This window comes from Hippocampus bargibanti, linkage group LG02 (assembly GCF_051943395.1).
Source record: "Hippocampus bargibanti isolate YZ-2025 linkage group LG02, ASM5194339v1, whole genome shotgun sequence".
NCBI classification, from domain to species: Eukaryota; Metazoa; Chordata; class Actinopteri; order Syngnathiformes; family Syngnathidae; genus Hippocampus; species Hippocampus bargibanti.
In genome coordinates this window covers 8,464,511-8,483,067 of record NC_142735.1, presented here as the reverse complement: position 1 = coordinate 8,483,067, position 18,557 = coordinate 8,464,511, and the positions used below count along the sequence as shown (strand labels likewise).

General features: G+C 46.8%; 1 protein-coding gene and 1 pseudogene across 4 annotated transcripts in view; both read right to left on the bottom strand.

Moving 5' to 3' along the window:
* Positions 1-18,557, bottom strand: part of LOC148901438 (protocadherin alpha-C2-like) — a 53,506-nt gene that overhangs the window by 2,724 nt on the left and 32,225 nt on the right. For all 4 annotated transcript variants that reach the window (XM_089023733.1, XM_089023742.1, XM_089023750.1 and 1 more), the window contains exon 2: positions 783-819. In XM_089023733.1, coding sequence (XP_088879859.1) covers positions 808-819 — 12 coding nt within the window. In that variant the 3' untranslated portion in view covers positions 783-807. The remainder of the gene's footprint in view (positions 1-782; positions 820-18,557) is intronic.
* LOC148901440 (protocadherin alpha-C2-like) lies at positions 15,023-16,983 on the bottom strand (annotated as a pseudogene).

Genomic DNA, 18,557 nt, shown 5'->3' with positions numbered 1-18,557 from the left:
TCCAGCAGGTCATGTATTTTGTTTTTCTACTTTCATTCCTTTTATCACTTTGCGGCTGTGAAATGTAAATGTCTCCAGTCCGAGACTAATACAGGCAAATCCAATCAAATGGCCGCTACCCAAAATAACAGACCACTCTAAAATGGACAGTTTTAAATGATTGTGACCGGGGCGGAAGGCTGGTTGATGGGCAGGCAGAAAACTAATCAGTGTTTGACGTGATCACCATTTACCACACACAACATACAGCAACCCATTTAATATATGTGCGCCCTGAGTGACCCAAAATTAAATATAAGTCGAAAATAGATGAACAGCTAAGTGTTGTGTATATAGTTCTGTTTAGTTTAGTATAATACGTTAACAGGTACATTTAAGGACTGGCTGCAGTTGACCCATCACTTTGTCCACAATCTGCAGACGATCAATACTTCACATTTGTAGTAAATCCTCTAACGGTGTCAATATTGACGTGTTATTGTGGCCAAGATTAGGGGTCATTGAGAAAAATGTACACTTTCGATATGAAGAGAAAAATCAAAACTATATTGTTCATGCTGGCATTTTTTATGTTTTTTTTTTTTCTCTGACTTGGTTTGCTTTAAGTATGGTATTGATGTGATCACGCATAGACAAAATGTGGACATGAAAATGTGATCATTCTGTGTTCGGGGTGTAAGAGGATTACAACAGAATTTTTAACACCAGCTAAGAGGAAACAAAACAGTTGAAACGGAAGACATTTTTAAAGTGTATGGCCTGAGAGTGAGACTCTTGCATACCTCCAAGTTGCAGAGTGGCCTTCCCTCATTTAGGGTACTATAGAGTGGGAAGAAAAAGAAAGGGTGATATCAGGTTACTACAGGGCTAATAAAAAGACATTGTTTTTAAAGTAGCCTGTGAAGAGTGCTTCGATGCAAAGATAACATGAACCAAGTTGCCAGATTCAGCAAATGTGGCCCATGTTGTACAATCAAAACACAAATTTAACATGTCGTTAAAACATTGCTTCAAAAATATCTTACACTTACTGGTGGAGAATAATAATTTATCATTTTTAAAAGTGCCGTGCTTTGCTGACCAACTAAACAATGGGCCTACAGTCAAAGCGCAGATGGCCACAGTAAATCTGAGTGAAACAGACACGGCAAGGTGAACTGTCGTCTCCATCAAGATTCTAGAAGGTCCGGCCTTGCACAGAATTTAGGGCTTGAGATACTCCTTTTCCACCAAAGTTATTCACGGCTTAAACATCCTGTACAAGCGCCAGATTACAAACTTATCAGTTCTTGGAAAAGACAACCAATTAAAATGTCTTATGTTTTACTGCTTGCAGCTGTTGGTGCTCAGAACGGCCAGAGGCGTGGCATTATAATCAAGAAAACTGTGTTTTACTAATATATCACTGTAATTTGCATATACTCTCAATAAATAGCTTGGCAGACGGGCGCACAATTCAGACGTATGTCATCTGATGACTGCGTCTCCTGCCGGCAGTGGGGACAATCTTTCTGGTTCTGAGTCTCTGTCCACGGTGTCTGTCTGTCATATCTCTGACATTTTTGGGGGCTCGTCCGGGATGGCAACGCGTCTCCTGCGGTGAGCGGTCTACGGCGACTGTCAAGTACCGGTGCACCGGCAAGGCCAACAAGATTTCGAGAGGACCTCCTTTTCTTGGGGGCAGAAGCCAGGCCTGCTCGCCGGGTGAGACGCAAACACCATCCCAACGAACCTGGGCGGGCTCGGGACCGGAAGGATCGTCTCCAAAAATTGAGGTCAATCTGATAAACGATAGTACAAGCCTATTTCTTTAGGTCTTGGAAGATTTTGGATAGTACAAGCCTATTTGTTTGGGTCTTGGAAGATAGAGAACGTTCTAAAGGGCCAGTCCGCCATGGAAAAGTACGTACAGAAAGTCAGTCGGATACTGATTTAAGGAAAATGAGAACGTTCTAAAGGGCCATTGCGCCATGGAAAAAAAACGTACGGAAAGTCAGTCGGATACTGATTTTAGGACAAGCCTATTTGTTTGGGTCTTGAAGATTGGATAGTACAGCCTTTTGAAGGTCTGGAAGAATGAAAAGCCTCGAAAAAAATTAAGCTAGTTCATGTGGTAGTGAGAGTGCTGAACTGAGCTTAGTTTTTGGGTACACAAGGACTGATCATCCTTGTGGTTGTGTCTGTGTGCCTGTGTGAGTCAATGTGTGAGCATGCGGGTCTGTGAGTCAAGCTTGCGAGCTTGACTATGTCGCGGGGTTGTTTCGGGCGTGAGCGCATCTGAGTGTGACTGGAATTGCGATAACGTGTCGTAATTCATATAATATACAGTGGGATTCAAATAGCAGACTTTTGTGGATGCAGTATGCAAGTTCTCCTCACCCTTTTGGGGGTTGAAGAAGGAGAAACCACAAATGTAAATTTGAACTGCTGTCCTACTGAACGAACCCAGTTATAGAGTCCGCCCTATGCGGTGAAGAACTGGACCAAATTCATAGAAACAATAAAAAAAGAGAGAGAGAAGGGGGATGTTGAGAAAATTGAACGCTAATAATTCGCTCTGCTTCGATAGTATTGTGGCGGGCACTAGGACCAGGCATCTCACCCAGCAGGTGCAGGGGAGGGGGGAGTTCATGTTGCATGTATTGCACTGCTTTTGCTGTTCAGTGCAGATCCACTTGTTAGCCGTTGGAATAAACACGTCTCCACATTTAGTCGTGTGTGCTCATTCCTCAACGGCTACACTGGTGACCCCGACGATGGAAATGTTCATGGCAACGGACGAAGATGTATCTTCTACGGCCATGTCGCCACGACCGGCGCCCAAACTCGCAGCTGCCGCCTACGCCGCGAAGTTGCCCGAGTTCTGGCACAGCGACCCGGCTTCGTGGTTCCAGCATGTGGAAGCACTTTTCCACCTACGAGGCGTCACGACAGATGACCCAAAATATTACATGGTCGTGGCGTCCCTCGACCAACCGACAACGCATCGCATGACGCAACTTCTGCGCGCGCCTCCACGATGCGGGAAGTACGACGCGCTCAAACAACTGCTGCTCCGGCGGTTCACGCTATCGGCCTCCGAGAGAGCAGACAGACTTCTTTCGCTTCCCGGACTCAGCGACGGAACAGCAGTGGATCTAATGGACAAAATGCTGTCGCTGTTGAATTCGGATGATGGCGGATTCCTTTTCCCCCACATTTTCCTTCGCCAGCTACCACCCGAAGTGCGCGCCGTGCTCGCTAACTCCACGTGCCTAGCCACCGGCGACTATCGTGGCTTGGCGGAAGAAGCAGATCGAGTGCTTCTGGCGATACGGCGGCTAGCCGTGCAAATCGATCCGACCGTCGTGGCCGCAGTGGGATCGCAGAAGCGGCGCGGGAAAGCCACCTGCTATTTCCATCAGCGGTTTGGCGCCAAGGCTCGACGCTGCGCACCTCCCTGCTCCCACGAGACGACAGGAATCTTCAACGCCCGACAACCAGTAGCAGCCGTGGGCGCCAGCAACGAAAGCGAGCTGCTTTTCGTCACGGACTCCTCGTCAGGAAGACGTTTCCTGGTGGACAGCGGGGCACAAGTAAGCCTGCTGACGCCCACCGCTGCGGACAAGATGATAGGTGGATGCGGGCCTGCCTTGTGCGCAGCTAACGGCTCGCCCATCGCTAACTTCGGTTCCAGGTCGGTGACTGTGCGTTTCCACGGACGGGAATTCAAGTGGAACTTTATTGTTGCCGCGACCACAGTTCCCATAATTGGCGCCGATTTTTTATGTGCTCACGGACTTCTTGTGGACATTGCCAACCGACGTTTGATTGACGCCATCTTTTTCGCCACTTTTCCGTGTGAGGCTGGAGGGCTCGGGGCATTAACGCATGTAAATCATTTAACATCGGGTAACGTTTATGAATGCCTGCTGACCGATTATCCGTCGTTAACCACACCCGCCTTTTCCAATGCCGATACTAAACACGGGGTAGCGCATTTGATTTCCACGGTTGGCCCGCCAGTTTTTGCCCGCGCTCGTCGCCTCGACGCGGCAAAATTGGCAATGGCGAAAGGGGAGTTCGCGACGATGGAGCGCTTGGGCATCGTGAGGCGTTCCAACAGCCCGTGGGCCTCACCATTGCACATGGTCCCCAAAAGTGACGGTTCTTGGCGGGCGTGCGGTGATTTTCGTCGGCTTAATAATGTAACCACACACGACCGTTACCCAATTCCGCACATCCAGGACTTTTCCGCACGTTTGGCCGGAGCCGTGATCTTTTCCAAAGTTGACCTCGTTCGCGGTTATCACCAGGTTCCGGTACGGGCAGAAGATGTGCCAAAAACTGCAGTAATAACCCCTTTTGGCCTTTTTGAATTCCTCCGTATGCCTTTTGGCCTGAAGGGGGCGGCACAGACCTTTCAGAGACTGATGGACTCAGTCTTGCGAGGTCTTGATTTTGTATTTGTCTATCTAGACGACATCCTTGTGGCCAGCCCTTCACCGGAGGAACACCTGTCGCACTTAACCGAAGTTTTCAAGCGCCTTGATTCGCACGGCCTTATAGTCAACCCTGTTAAGTGCCAATTTGGTCTGTCCAAGATCGATTTCTTGGGGCATCGCATTTCTCCACAGGGCGCCATCCCCTTACCCGCCAAAGTATAAGCAGTGGTGGATTTCCCCCGCCCGGCCACAGTTAAGGCTCTGCAGGAGTTTTTGGGAATGATCAATTTTTACAACCGGTTTCTTCCTCACGCAGCCGACCTCCTACAACCCCTCTACGGCGCCTTGAGAAAAAAGAAGGCTAACGACCCCGTCGAGTGGGCACCGCAACGAGCACAATCCTTCCAACGGGTCAAGGAAGCTCTTGCGGGTGCAACTCTTCTGGTCCACCCAATCTCAACCGCACAGGTAGCTTTGACTACCGACGCGTCTGATGTTGCCGTAGGGGCGGTGGTTGAGCAGCTTGTGGAGAACGAATGGCAGCCCCTTGCATTTTTCAGTCGAAAACTGCAAGATAACGAACGCAAGTACAGTGTTTTCGACAGAGTTGTTAGCACTCTATCTTGCAACGCGCCATTTTCGTTTCCTCCTCGAGGGGCGCCGGTTTACCGCATATGTGGATCACAAACCACTCACATTCGCCATGTCAAAGGTGACTGAACCGTGGTCGGCCCGACAGCAACGGCATTTGGCGGCCATTTCTGAATTCACAACAGACATTCAGCATGTGGCCGGCAAATGTAACCCTGTGGCCGATTGCTTGTCACGCGCGATTGTGTGTCCAGTCCAGCTCGGGGTGAATTTTTCAGAGATGGCCACCGCCCATTCTGAGGATCCAGACATCCACGAACTCAAGGCAGCAGGCACAGCCCTGAAACTTGAGAAGGTGGCACTGTGTGAAGGGGGTCCCGCTCTCCTTTGTGATGTGTCTACGGGTCGCACTCGTCCCGTGGTTCCGCAGGAGTGGCGTCGGCGAATTTTTAATTCTATTCATTCCCTCTCACACCCTGGCGTCCGGGCGTCAGTCAAACTTATTGGGGCCAAGTTTGTCTGGCCTGGGTTACGGAAGGACGTCAGGAAGTGGGCAGCTGCATGCGTGGCATGTCAGCGCGCCAAAGTCCACAGGCACACCCGAGCAAACCTGGAAACTTTTCCAATTCCGGACAGGAGATTTGACCACGTCCATGTGGATCTGGTCGGGCCCCTCCCTCCTTCGCAGGGTTGCACACATCTCCTCACCATGGTCGATCGAACCACTAGGTCCTCCACGACCTCTGCAGATATTGCTCGCGCATTCCTGTCGTCCTGGGTCGCACGTTTCGGCACGCCATCCGATATCACTTCGGACAGAGGCCCCCAGTTTGTGTCCGAGCTCTGGTCGGCCATGGCGCAGTCCTTGGGTGTGCAGGTACACCGCACTATGGCCTACCACCCGCAGGCTAACGGGATGTGCGAACGCTTCCACCGGTCACTGAAAGCCGCGCTACGGGCCGCGCTGTCGGACGGTAACTGGGTCGACCAGCTTCCGTGGGTCCTGCTCGGGTTACGTTCGGCCCCTAAAGAAGACCTTAACGCCGCCCCCGCAGAGTTAGTGCTCGGTCAACCACTCCGCGTTCCTGGTGAATTTCTGCCTGAAGCTTCGGGTGCACCTTCATTCCCCCTTTTGCCAGCAGAGCCCCTGACTCCAGCACCAATTCACCACTGCGTCCCCAAAATATTTGTTCCGTCTGCTCTTAGGTCAGCCCGTTTCGTCTTTGTGCGTCACGATGCCCATCGCTCTCCCCTCCGACCGCCGTACGACGGCCCGTTTAGAGTGCTCGAACACGGTGAAAAGAGTTTTGTGCTCGATATGGGTGGGCGGAGGGAGGGAATTTCAATAGACAGGCTCAAACCGGCTCATTTAGTTGCAGGCGAGGACGTTTCGCCGGCCCAGGCCCTACGTCGCAGACGCTCTCCGAAACCTCCAGCCTCACAGCGGCATGCCAGGGTTGAGTGTCGTTCCCCCACTGAGGTCTCGCCCGAATCACCTACATCACCTAATGACGGACTGCGTAGTCGTTGGGGCAGGCTGGTTAAGACCCTGCAAAATTTTCATCTTGACCTTCCTTCTGGGTATTCTGGGGGGGGCTGGGTGGCGGGCACTAGGACCAGGCATCTCACCCAGCAGGTGCAGGGGAGGGGGGAGTTCATGTTGCATGTATTGCACTGCTTTTGCTGTTCAGTGCAGATCCACTTGTTAGCCGTTGGAATAAACACGTCTCCACATTTAGTCGTGTGTGCTCATTCCTCAACGGCTACAGTATTAATGAAAATTTAATTCGGCGCCGGCACCTAAATATTTTATTTCGAAAAAACACGCCGGATCGAGATTGCGATTTCATGTAAATTACAGTGAAGTCGAGGCACTAACATGGCTCCGCGAAAGTCTTCCCGTTTTTTGGAAACGAGTTAAATCAAATTAGTTGCCAGTCTGCCTCGATGAAAAAGAATTTGTAGAAAAAAACAATTGGTTGATATAGACGTTGAAGGATCGACACTGTTTGTTCAAGTAAATATTTACGATGCCGAAAGAAAAAAAATAGATGGAAAACCACACAAGAAAAAGGTGGAAAAAGGTAGCGCGATGCGTGTTCCGGCCCGCAGATCTCAGGCAGTATTTAGGGGCGCCCCGAATGTATAAAAAGTTGACAACACACTTGTTTCTGCTTTGAACGGACGAAGTGTTGGAATGTGGTCAGTCCTACTCGGACATTCGAAATCAAACTGCCTTCGATCTGAGGTGCCGAAATAAGGTTGATGAATTAATGCTCGTCGATGGCAAACACCAAATCGATAATGCGATATAATTATGCCTATAAAAAAGAGAGTAACTTTACTCTGAGAGAGATGTTGGCGGAACTAAAACGTTATTAAAATATAAAGATTGGGCAAAAAGAAAATTTAGCATATTATGGCCGTATGGTTGTAAGCAAAGAGAAGTGCCCGAAGGCAAGAAAACTGCCAAAATTATTTTGAAACGGACACGGACCGCATTTTCGCACAGAGAGAAATGCGAGTTGGGTCCAAAAAAGTCCCAAAGTATTTGGTTTCAGACTTCAGAGGGTAACGTGAGTTAGAATTTTACATTTTACATCAGGAAAGAGAGAGACAAAAATCATATTAGTGATGGATGGCATTCTATTGGAATACGTGTTGTATGGAATTGTGATTTATATTGATACATTTAGAAGGATTATGATGGTTCGAGAAAATATGCTCTAAAATGAAGTAAACAATACGATGAATAATTAGAAATTATTTTGGGGTATGCGGGAAGGCATGTTATTTTGCTGGTTTAATCTGGAATGTTTTTGTGTACTGTTGATTTTTGACTGCCTCGCTTGGGCAGCTAATATAGCAAAAAAAGACAAGGTCTATTAATTCATCATTGCCTCAGTGGGAAGAAATGTGAGGACGGTATGCTTTGGTAGAGTGAAAGTTTAAAAACAATGATGTTTTGAGGTTTGAATTAACTTGTTGCATTTCTCCCCCTTTCGATCACAGGGGATAGAGAGAAGCGGTGTTGACCACTTTTTCCGCATACGTTTTGTTTTGAGGCAGTTATGAGATAGCATTTGTTCTCGAGTGGTGAGTACTGATGGTTCTGGAAATAAAAGGTGAGCTGTGTCGACGATATAATACGTGCGTACATCTAGACTGAACGGAATTAGATTAGAAATAAGGAGTTGATGGGTTAAACCGGTAGGCAAGAATACCTGAGCTCACCAAAAATGTGATATAAGGTTTTGCACAATTGTTAACACTGTTGTGAGGGTTGAGGATATTGATTGGATTAAGAAAAGAAGAATTTACACGGCGTTTGTTAACAAAATACTCTAATCAATGTGTGAGGGACTCCTCATGCAGGCATAAATCACAAGAAGGGGAGGATAACAAACATTCAAGCGCGACAAGCTGTTCACCAAAAATTGACCAAATTGAAAATCTCTGAAATCAAGCTGGCTGTTCAAATTGTGGTGACGTGAAAGAAATGGACTCTGAATGCACAGCCACTTGCATCCACCCGTTCAGACAAGCTCCATGATGTCCACAGCACTGTCAAGCCGCAAAGCCAAGATATTCTAAGCATAACAAAATAAAAATGTCAACTGTATACTGTGCAAATGTAGATGTGCAAAAACCGTTCGATAAACAAGACTGTACATAGTGCAGAATCAAGAAACGCATTTAGATATATTGCAAAAATCCATATTTACAAGTGTCCAGTTTTTTTTTTTTTTTTTTTCACATGTGATCATTGGGAATTGTGAAGCCTGACAGCAGTCGGTAGGAACGAGCGGCGGTACCTCTCCTTCTTGCAGCGCGGGTGTAATAGTCTCTGGCTAAAGGAGCTACCCAGAGCTGTCAGGATGGGCAGGAGGAGGTGGGAGGGGCTGTCCGTCATAGCTTTTAGTTTAGCTAGCGTCCGTCTGTTGCCCACCTCCTCTAGAGAGTCCAGCGAGCAGCCCACTACAGAACTGGCCCGCTTGACAAAGCGCTCCAGTCTTTTTCTGTCCCGGGTGGTGATGCTGCCTGACCAGCAGACAATGCCATAGTGGATGGCTGATGCCACCACAGAGTCATAGAAAGTCTTTAGGAGTGACCGCTGAACTCCAAAAGACCTCAGTTTCCTGAGGAGGAAGAGGCGACTCTGTCCCTTTTTGATTAGGGCATCCGTGTTTGTTGTCCAGTCCAGTTTATTGTTGAGAGTAACACCCAGGTACTTGTAGGAGGTCACCCTCTCAATGTCCGAACCCTGGATGTTCAATGGTGCAGGTGAGGATTGTTTCCTGCAGAAGTCCACCACCAGCTCCTTGGTTTTCCGGGTGTTGATCTGGAGGTGATTCTTCTGGCACCAGTCCACAAAGTCCTTTGTCAGTCCCCTGTACTCCCTATCGTCTCCCTCTGTAATGAGGCCGACAATGGCTGAGTCGTCAGAGAACTTCTGAAGGTGGCAGGTTGGGGTGTTGTAATTGAAGTCCGAGGTGTAGAGGGTGAAGAGGAATAGAGCCAGGACTGTTCCCTGCGGCGCTCCGGTGCTGCAGAGAAGCCTGCCCGACTCACAGTTCTTTACTCTCACGTACTGTGGCCTGTTTGTGAGGTAATCTGTAATCCAGGATGTGAGGTGATGGTCGACTCCGGCATGCCGCAGCTTGTCCCCCAGTAGACTTGGCTGGATGGTGTTGAAGGCACTGGAGAAATCGAAGAATGTGATCCTCACCGTGCTCCCAGCATTCTCCAGGTGCAGCAAAGCCGTATGGAGGAGGTAGATGATGGCATCCTCCACACCGATGCTGGGCTGGTAGGCAAACTGTAGCGGGTCCAGCGATGAGCTTGCCAGCGGTCGCAGGTGGGCGAGGACGAGTCTCTCCAGCGTCTTCTTCAGGTGAGACGTCAGCGCCACCGGTCTGTAGCTGTTGAGCTCTTTGGGGTTGGCAATCTTGGGCACTGGGACCAGGCATGACGTTTTCCACAGCTGTGGAACTCTGCCCAGCTTCAGGCTCAGGTTGAACAAGTGCTGGACAATGACACACAGCTGGTCGGAGCAGGTCTTAAGGAGTCGGGAACTGATATCATCCGGACCTGCTGCTTTCCTCACCTGCATCCTCCTCAGTTGGTTCCTCACCTGCGCAGTTGTGACAGACAGGCAGGAACCAGGAGGCAGAGTGGCGGCTGAGGGTGTGGCAACGGTTGGGAGGGCAGATGTTGGTTGTGGAAAGCTGGTCGTGAGAGGGGGCAGGGAGGGTAAGGCCACAGTGAGAGTTGGTGCAGGTGCAGCTACAGGTGAAGTTGACGGTGGGCCGGGGGCGGCTGGCGTCTTGTCAAACCGATTGAAAAAGCGGTTGAGTTCATCTGCCCAGTCCTTGTCTTTTTCGTTCAATGTCACTGGGCTTTTGTGGCCTGAGATGTTTTTCAGGCCCTTCCAGACACCAGCGACATTGCTGGCTTGCAGCTGCTCCTCCATTTTCATCCTGTAGGCCTTCTTCCCCTCTCTGATCTTCCTCCTCAGTTGGATCTGCACGGCCTTCAGTTCCTCTCTGTTGCCCGACACAAAAGCCCTTTTCTTCTCCTTCAGGAGGACTTTTATGTCGGGATTAATCCATGGTTTGTTGTTGGCAAAACACCGCACAGTCCTGGTGGGTACGGTGTTTTGTTCACAAAAGTTAATGTAGTCTGTGATGGTGTTGGTGAGTGAGTCAATGTCCTCCCCATGAATCTCAGTAAAGAGCTCCCACCTGGTTGAATCAAAACAGTCCCGCAGAGCTTCTTCAGCTTCTGTGGACCATCTTTTGATCGTGCGGGTCACAGCTGGTTGCCTCTGGACAAGGGGTTTGTACACAGGCTGGAGATAAACCATATTGTGGTCTGCTCTTCCGAGAGGGGGGAGGGGGGAGGGTTTGTATGCATCCTTGGCGTTTGAATAAAATAGGTCCAATATGTTATTGTCTCTGATGGCACAAGTTACATACTGTGTGAATGTTGGGAGGGAGAATTTCAGGGAAATGTGACTGAAGTCCCCTGAGATGATAAACAATGCGTTGGGGGACTGGGTTTGCAGCTTGTTTACAACAGATATTAGGGCATCGGAGGCAGCGCCGCCATTTGCCGTAGGGGGAATGTACGTCGTCACGGCTATGACGTGTGAGAATTCCCGTGGCAGGTAATGCGGCCGGAGGCTAACGGCTAGCAGCTCGATGTCCCGAGTGCAAAGTTTTTCCTTCACCGTGATGTGCCCAGGGTTGCACCATTTGTCATTCACAAATACAGCAATCCCCCCTCCTTTCTGCTTACCGCTGCCTTCATTTCTGTCCGCTCGTACGAGTTGGAAGCCCTCCAACTCTGCGTGGGCGTCCGGAGTGATTGCCGAAAGCCATGTCTCCGTGACGAGTAGCAAGCTGGCTTCCCGGTACTCCCTCTGGTGCCGCGTTAGCGCCGCCAGCTCGTCCATTTTATTCGGGAGCGATCTCACATTCCCCATGATGACGGACGGGAGAACGTGTCGGTATTTCCTCGTTCTTTTGCGGCGATCTTCCCCGCCAGACATCCTCGTTTCCTCCTCTTCAGTTCATCGGGGATGTCTGGTGCGGCGGCCGCTAGTCCGCTATTAGCCCGCCACGCTAGCAGCTGGTCTCGACTGTAAACAATGGGATTCCGCGTGCGCGTGGATTCCCCGTTCACAGGAGCGATGAAAAAGTAAAAAATAACGGCGATGAGCAAAAGAAAAGATGCCCATCTCCTCTCCGTAGGTTTATGGAACGAGATTAGGCAAAGCAAAAACGGAAAAGTAAAAAAGTGAAAAAGCAGACAAGAAAGGGAAAGAGCTGCTGTGGAGGCAGCCACACAGGGGGGCGCCATCTTGGTACTCTGTGGCCAATTTGACCTTTTTTTTATTTTACGATCCCAAATGGAAAGAAAAATTCCAATTTGCATGGTTTTTGGGGGGTTTACATGATACCCTCGTGCAAACTGACTAATTGGAGGTGCTTGATTTTGGTAGTTTTGTTAAAATGCCTCAACTTCTGTTCTTTTTCAGAAAGGAGTGGGGGGAGAGAGATCGACAACATTTTGACCGACACCACCCCACCAACTGAACCCAATCGAACAAATATATCCAGCATGCGTCAGATGAGGGGCAGCATTCGGCAAATGGTTTCAAAAAGGAAAAAAAGGCCACATTGTTTTTGTTAGAATGATCCCGATTGTCACAGTGGCTACATGGTTCGAAAATTTTTACAATGTCAGCGAAGCAACAGGAAATAAGAAAAAAAAGGAAAAGATGGTTTATATGCCACACCAAGAAACTCGTATATTAATGATGATAATATTAATAAATGTAATTTGAAAGTGTTTCTTATTGCACTCATAGATGCTTCACAAGAGCTAAAATGCTAAATTAAATGTACGCCTGAAGACAAGCATACTTAATTGACGCCAAAAATCGATCTAAAAGGAAGCATGAGTAACGAGATTAAAACATGAAAAAAAGCATTATGGAACAATTTAGTTTTTGAGGTTGCGTCCCATGGGCGGGGGCGGCTATCTATCTGAAGGCTGGATGCCCCCCAGTTCTGAGTCTGGCTACAGGGATGTCAAGGAGATTTGTGTTAGAGGATTGGGGGCTGCGGGACGGAGTGTTTTGGTGGGGGTCAAGAAAGATCAGATGAGGCCTTGATTGTGGGGATATTTATGGGGGTGTGTGCAGCAGTGTGTGGAAACGGAGCGGAGACGAGAAACTTTTTTTTTTAGGTAGAAGAATGCAGTTTTGGTAATTTGGGTGTAATGGTAGAAAGAGAGGTGCTCATCAATATGAACTCTAAAGTTTCAACAGTTAGAGTGGGGATTGGATGCAGTTGTTGATGATATTCAAGTAGGATGAACAGTTGTTGATGTTGTGTATGAATTGTTTCCTGATTAGAATATTAGGAGGAGACGGGTTAGCCAAAGAGATGGTAAGGGTTTTTGAAGGTGCTAGAGAAAGCAGTTGATGGGAGATCAACTCCTATGCTGATGTAGTTGGAGACTTTTAATGTTTCAGGGGAAAGATAGTATATTTGTTTTTTGTTTGTGTCGTTTTTGTTTTTTCCACGTTAACCACCTTCTTGCAGACCGTTTGGGTGAATTCCTGAGTAGGGGGACTGCAGACGGAGTGGCCAGAGACGGAAGGTTTGTATCAACGGTTGGAGACTCCAGACGGGGGAAATGGGGTTCATCAGAAAACCACGGTAAGATCGAAATACAATACAGTGACTAGAATCTAGGAATTATATGGTGGTGACCTGGAGAGATATTTTAAAAGGTTTGAGGCTGTGCCAATTGCGCTACTCAGGCTCGAGGGTCACCGTAAATTCTGCCAGGGGTTCCACGCCTTTTGAGGTGGAACGTGGCCGAGAGCTCCCGGCTCCATGTAAATGCATGGACCCAGGCGCTCCTCAAAGAATGGTTCATTGAGGAGACATACGCACATTTTGTGTTCTCATCCATTATTTTCAGGAGCAGACTGGACCATGATATACCAGGCTGCTACCACAGACGCGTCGAGGCTGGTGACGGAAGGGGCCACCAGATGACCAGAGGGACCAGTCACGCAGCCTATCTAGGGGTGTGGAGTCAAGCGATGTGGAACTCGTATCTCACGGCCTTTGGACGGAGGGACCGATCTGGATTTTCCCTGCATGCTAAGATCGGATTGCATGCTGACGTACATTTTATCCCAATATCGTTGTTCTTTTCCCAAGAGAAAAAAAGGGGCGGGGATGAAATGAGAGATGTTCCCAAATTTGTTTTTAATGAAAAAGAAAAATATGTTTTTTAGGTATATTGGTTATTATCTGGTGTCTTCAAATTAAGTTGAACTGTTTCCAAATGCCCACCGTGATTTTGAAACTGTCATGAATGAGCAATTTGTTGAACAGTAATTTAAAATGACACTCCAGTCATATAATCAGACTAATGAAAATGCAACTTTGAAATATGATTAAGAGGTGGGACTGGGGGGTATATATATACATACATGCTTCCCATTGATTGTTAGGCTATTGCGGGGAATGTCTTCTGTCTTGTATTTTACCTATATACATATATCCCAATCGTATAGACACATATATGCCATTATATTTACTATTTTGTTTTTTTCCCACATTTTTTACACTCCACGATCACTGTCAAGATAATGTTTGCTATCACTTTTAAAAATGATTAAGAGGTGGGAATGATGGAGAATAATAATTTATCATGTTTAAAAGTGCCGTGCTTTGCTGACCAACTAAACAATGGGCCTACAGTCAAAGCGCAGATGGCCACAGTAAATCTGAGTGAAACAGACACGGCAAGGTGAACTGTCGTCTCCATCAAGATTCTAGAAGGTCCGGCCTTGCACCGAATTTAGGGCTTGAGATACTCCTTTTCCACCAAAGTTATTTACGGCTTAAACATCCTGCACAAGCGCCAGATTACAAATTTATCAGTTCTTGGAAAAGACAACCAATTAAAATGTCTTATGTTTTACTGCTTGCAGCTGTTGGTGCTCAGAACGCCCAGAGGCGTGGCATTATAATCAAGAAAACTGTGTTTTACTAATATATCACTGTAATTTGCATATACTCTCAATAAATAGCTTGGCAGAGGGGCGCACAATTCAGACGTATGTTATCTGATGACTGCGTCTCCTGCCGGCAGTGGGGACAATCTTTCTGGTTCTGAGTCTCTGTCCACGGTGTCTGTCTGTCATATCTCTGACACTTACCTGGATTTAAAAGGCAGAAAAAAAGTGTCATATATGAGAAGAAAACTTCCAAATGAGTTTTAATACATTTCATGTGTAGTTTTTGTTTCATTTTCCATCTACTTCTGTTTAGTTTGGTCGTTGCAGCCTTGCAAGACTGAGAAAACATTTTATGGAACGAAACCCCATGGAAACATAATTTATGACAATACACGAACCTTGAATCCCACGATAATTTGTGGCTGTAGTTCAAAGAAAAGTGTGTGTGTGTGTGTGTGTGTGTGTGTGTGTGTGCATGACTTTGTTGATGTTGATCTGATATTTATATTTTCACTCCTGAACTTTTAAATGGGATAGCACTATGTCGTAATCCAGAGGCACCTCCGTCATGTCCGAGTAGGCCTTTACTGCCGTTTCCACCGTGGACAGCTTGATGGTCACTGTCGCAGAGATTGCTGGCTGCCCATTGTCCTTGGCAACAACAACAACAAGTCTCTGGTGACGAGAATATTTGTAGCTGAACATACTCATGGTGTGGATCTTACCATTATACTGGTCCAGACTGAACAAGGAGGCGTCGGTCACCTGCAAGAACTGGTAGGTGATGCGAGAGTTGTGCACGGAATCCACATCCAAGGCAATCACCTTGGCCAACAAGGAGCCTTTATCTGTGGATCTGGGGATCTTCTCTTCAACCGTGGAGCCGTGCGCTCGCCAAGGAAGGACGATAACCGGGGTGTTGTCATTCTGATCCATGATGATGATGTGGACGGTCATGTTGCTGCTCAGCGGAGGAGAACCAGAGTCTCGGGCCTCGATGTGGAAGAGGAAGTCCTTCCCTATCTCATAGTCAAAAGTCTTGAGTGTGTAAAGGTTCCCGTTCTCTGGATTGATGGAAAAGAGCATGGACACAGAGGTGTTGGCGATCTCCTTCTCCAGGATGAAGTACACTGGTTCTCATGGAGGTGGGGTCAAAGGCACTGAGCGAGCTGAGCAAGGCGCCCATTATTCTCCATCACACGTATGGTATAAAAGGACTGAGGGAAGTGTGGGACGTTGTCATTCACATCCAGCAGCTGCAAAGTAATGGTTTCATTGTCACTTAAAGGAGGAGAACCTCTGTCGGAGACGGTGAATGTGATGTTGTATTCCGGAACCTTCTCACGGTCCAATGGCTCCGAAACAATTAATTTATAAAAGTTATCAGGCAACTCCCTCAGTTTAAAAGGCATGTTGTTTGGAATGCGAAGATCCACCACTCCATTATTGCCGGAATCCTTGTCACTTACACTCACAACTGCTATTACAGTGTCTATAGCTATATTCTCTTTAATGGAGCTTTGAAAGGACTTGATAGAAATTTCCGGGTGGTTGTCATTCATATCGGTCACTTGTATCATCATCTTGCACTGGCTCAGTAAGGCTTTTAGGCCCCTGTCACTTGCGATAACTTCCATTTCATAAGATTTCAAATTCTCATAATTAATCATCTCCTTCACTCGGATTTCGCCATTTTCTTGATTTAAAGAAAACACATTCTGTATTCTTTCCGACGTGTACAAACTATAAGAATAAAGCACATCTGAATTGGAGCCTTCATCTAAATCTGTGGCGTTTAAATCACCAGACTGCCAATAGGGGAGTTCTCCATCACCTCAACAAAGTATTTGTCCTTGTCAAATGATGGAACATTGTCATTAACATCTAGGAATCGAACAATGATGCTGGCCGTGCCTGTGCGCGTGGGAACTCCGCCGTCCACCGCAGTGAGGATGAAATGATGAGCAGCCTGCTCCTCTCTGTCCAGCTCTTTTGTCAGAATTAAATCTGCAAATTTGGTGCTGTCTCTCCCCATCTGAGCTTGAGCTCAGGTAGTAGTTTTGCACAGAATTGAGCCCAACATCTGCGTCTACTGCATTATTCAGGGAGAAACTCTCTCCAACTGGGCTGGACTCGGAGATGTCGAAAATGGAAGGTGCCTCTTCAAAAATGAGGAGCGTTGTCATTAATATCTGTGATTTCCACTTCAATGTTGAACATGCGAATGGGATTCGCAATCGTTGCCTCCAATTTCAAAGAGCCAAACGCGGTTGTTTTGAAGGTGCACAACGATTCTCCGTCTATTCTCTCCAAAATAAAAAGCTCCCCCGTGTCTTTGTTGTCGAGATACTTTTTATTTTCGACCACATCGATGCGCATTTCCCTGTTACTGAGCATCCGAAAGTCTAACCAGGGGTGTCAAACTCATTTCGCATCGTGGGCCACATACGGCCTATGGAGATGTCAAGTGGGCCGGACCATTAAAATTATACCATACTCTGCTAAAAATAACAAAAAGATCATGTCTTTCCTTTGTTTTGGTGTAAAGAAGCACAAGAACATTCTGAAAATATTGAAATGTAATTAACTATCCTTTTACAAAACATTTCATGAAACACCTCATATTTCCTTAGACAAATGTGCAATTTACTTTTATCATTCACAAATATGCATTGCTGCTGATCCCACTGATTGTACAAAGGCACAAAATTTTAATTGGTACTGAAAAATATAGTAATGCACTTTAAGATTAAATGAGACTTTTAAAGAAAGGATTTTTTAAACCACTTACATATCCGCATATAAAATCTAAATGTAATCTCTGTGTAGACCTTACAAACTAAGGAGAGTGATTTTAAATGTGTAATGAAGATAGTGTTCGCCTGTCCTGTAAATCTGTAAACTTCACACATGAAACTTACATACACATACAATCGTCTTCTTTTCCTTTTGGCTTTTCCCATCAGGGGTCGCCACAGCGAATCAGTCCTCCATCTTCAGAGGTTTGATTCACATGTTTGTTTTGGCCAAGTTTTTACATCGGATGCCCTTCCTGACACAACCCTCTTTATTTATTGGGGCTTGGGACCGGCACAATAAGACACTGGCTTGTGTCCCCTTGTGGCTACAGAACAAGTAATATACATACACATGCAATACATACTGAAAATTTATGGAGTTGTATGAAGAGTAGAATTCCATCACACAACTTTTGTTTTGAAGCTGTTGACTAACTTTAAAGTGCACATTTTTTTAAATCACCACAGTAAGGATTCATCTTCGCAGACCTGTATTATTTCAATGCAAACGGTATCTAAGGCAGCATTTTACAGGTGTTCGTCTAGTCTGGACTTGTATTTGTTCCTGAAACTTGGCATCTTTTGGCCTGTACAAGTGCATCAACAACAGGTGTCATGTCCTGACTAGCTGTCACTTTCACAATGTCATTTAAGTGCTTGTTTGTGAACCTTGAACACATTTTTGTTTTATTGATATTCATCACCGAGAAAATGTGTTCACAAAGGTAGGTTGTCCCAAACATGCACAAAATTTTAGCAGCCAGGGCTGTTAAGTTGGGGTACCGTGGTAGTAGATACTGATAAAATCTGTCCAGACCTACAGAGGCAAATTTGCCCTTAAAATTTGCATCACACTGCAAATCAATTATCTCTTGCTGAATTTCGACCGGCAGATCAGAAGCTGTAACTGTGAAAGGTGGGCGAAAAACTGAAAATTCTGTCTCAAGTTCACCAAATACCTGAAAACGTTTCTCAAACTCCTGCAGTAGTCCTACAATTTTGTCTTTGTCCCGTTTCATGTCCGCATCAGGTCTGGTCACACACACACATCTCTCAGACAGGGGAAATGAGCAGGGTTGCCATTTGCCAGTTGCATCTCCCACGAAGTCAGCTTCAACTTAAATGCATGTATGTTGTCAGAAAACTGTGTGACAACTTTTTGCGGCCTTGCAATATTTTGTTCCGATTGTTTAA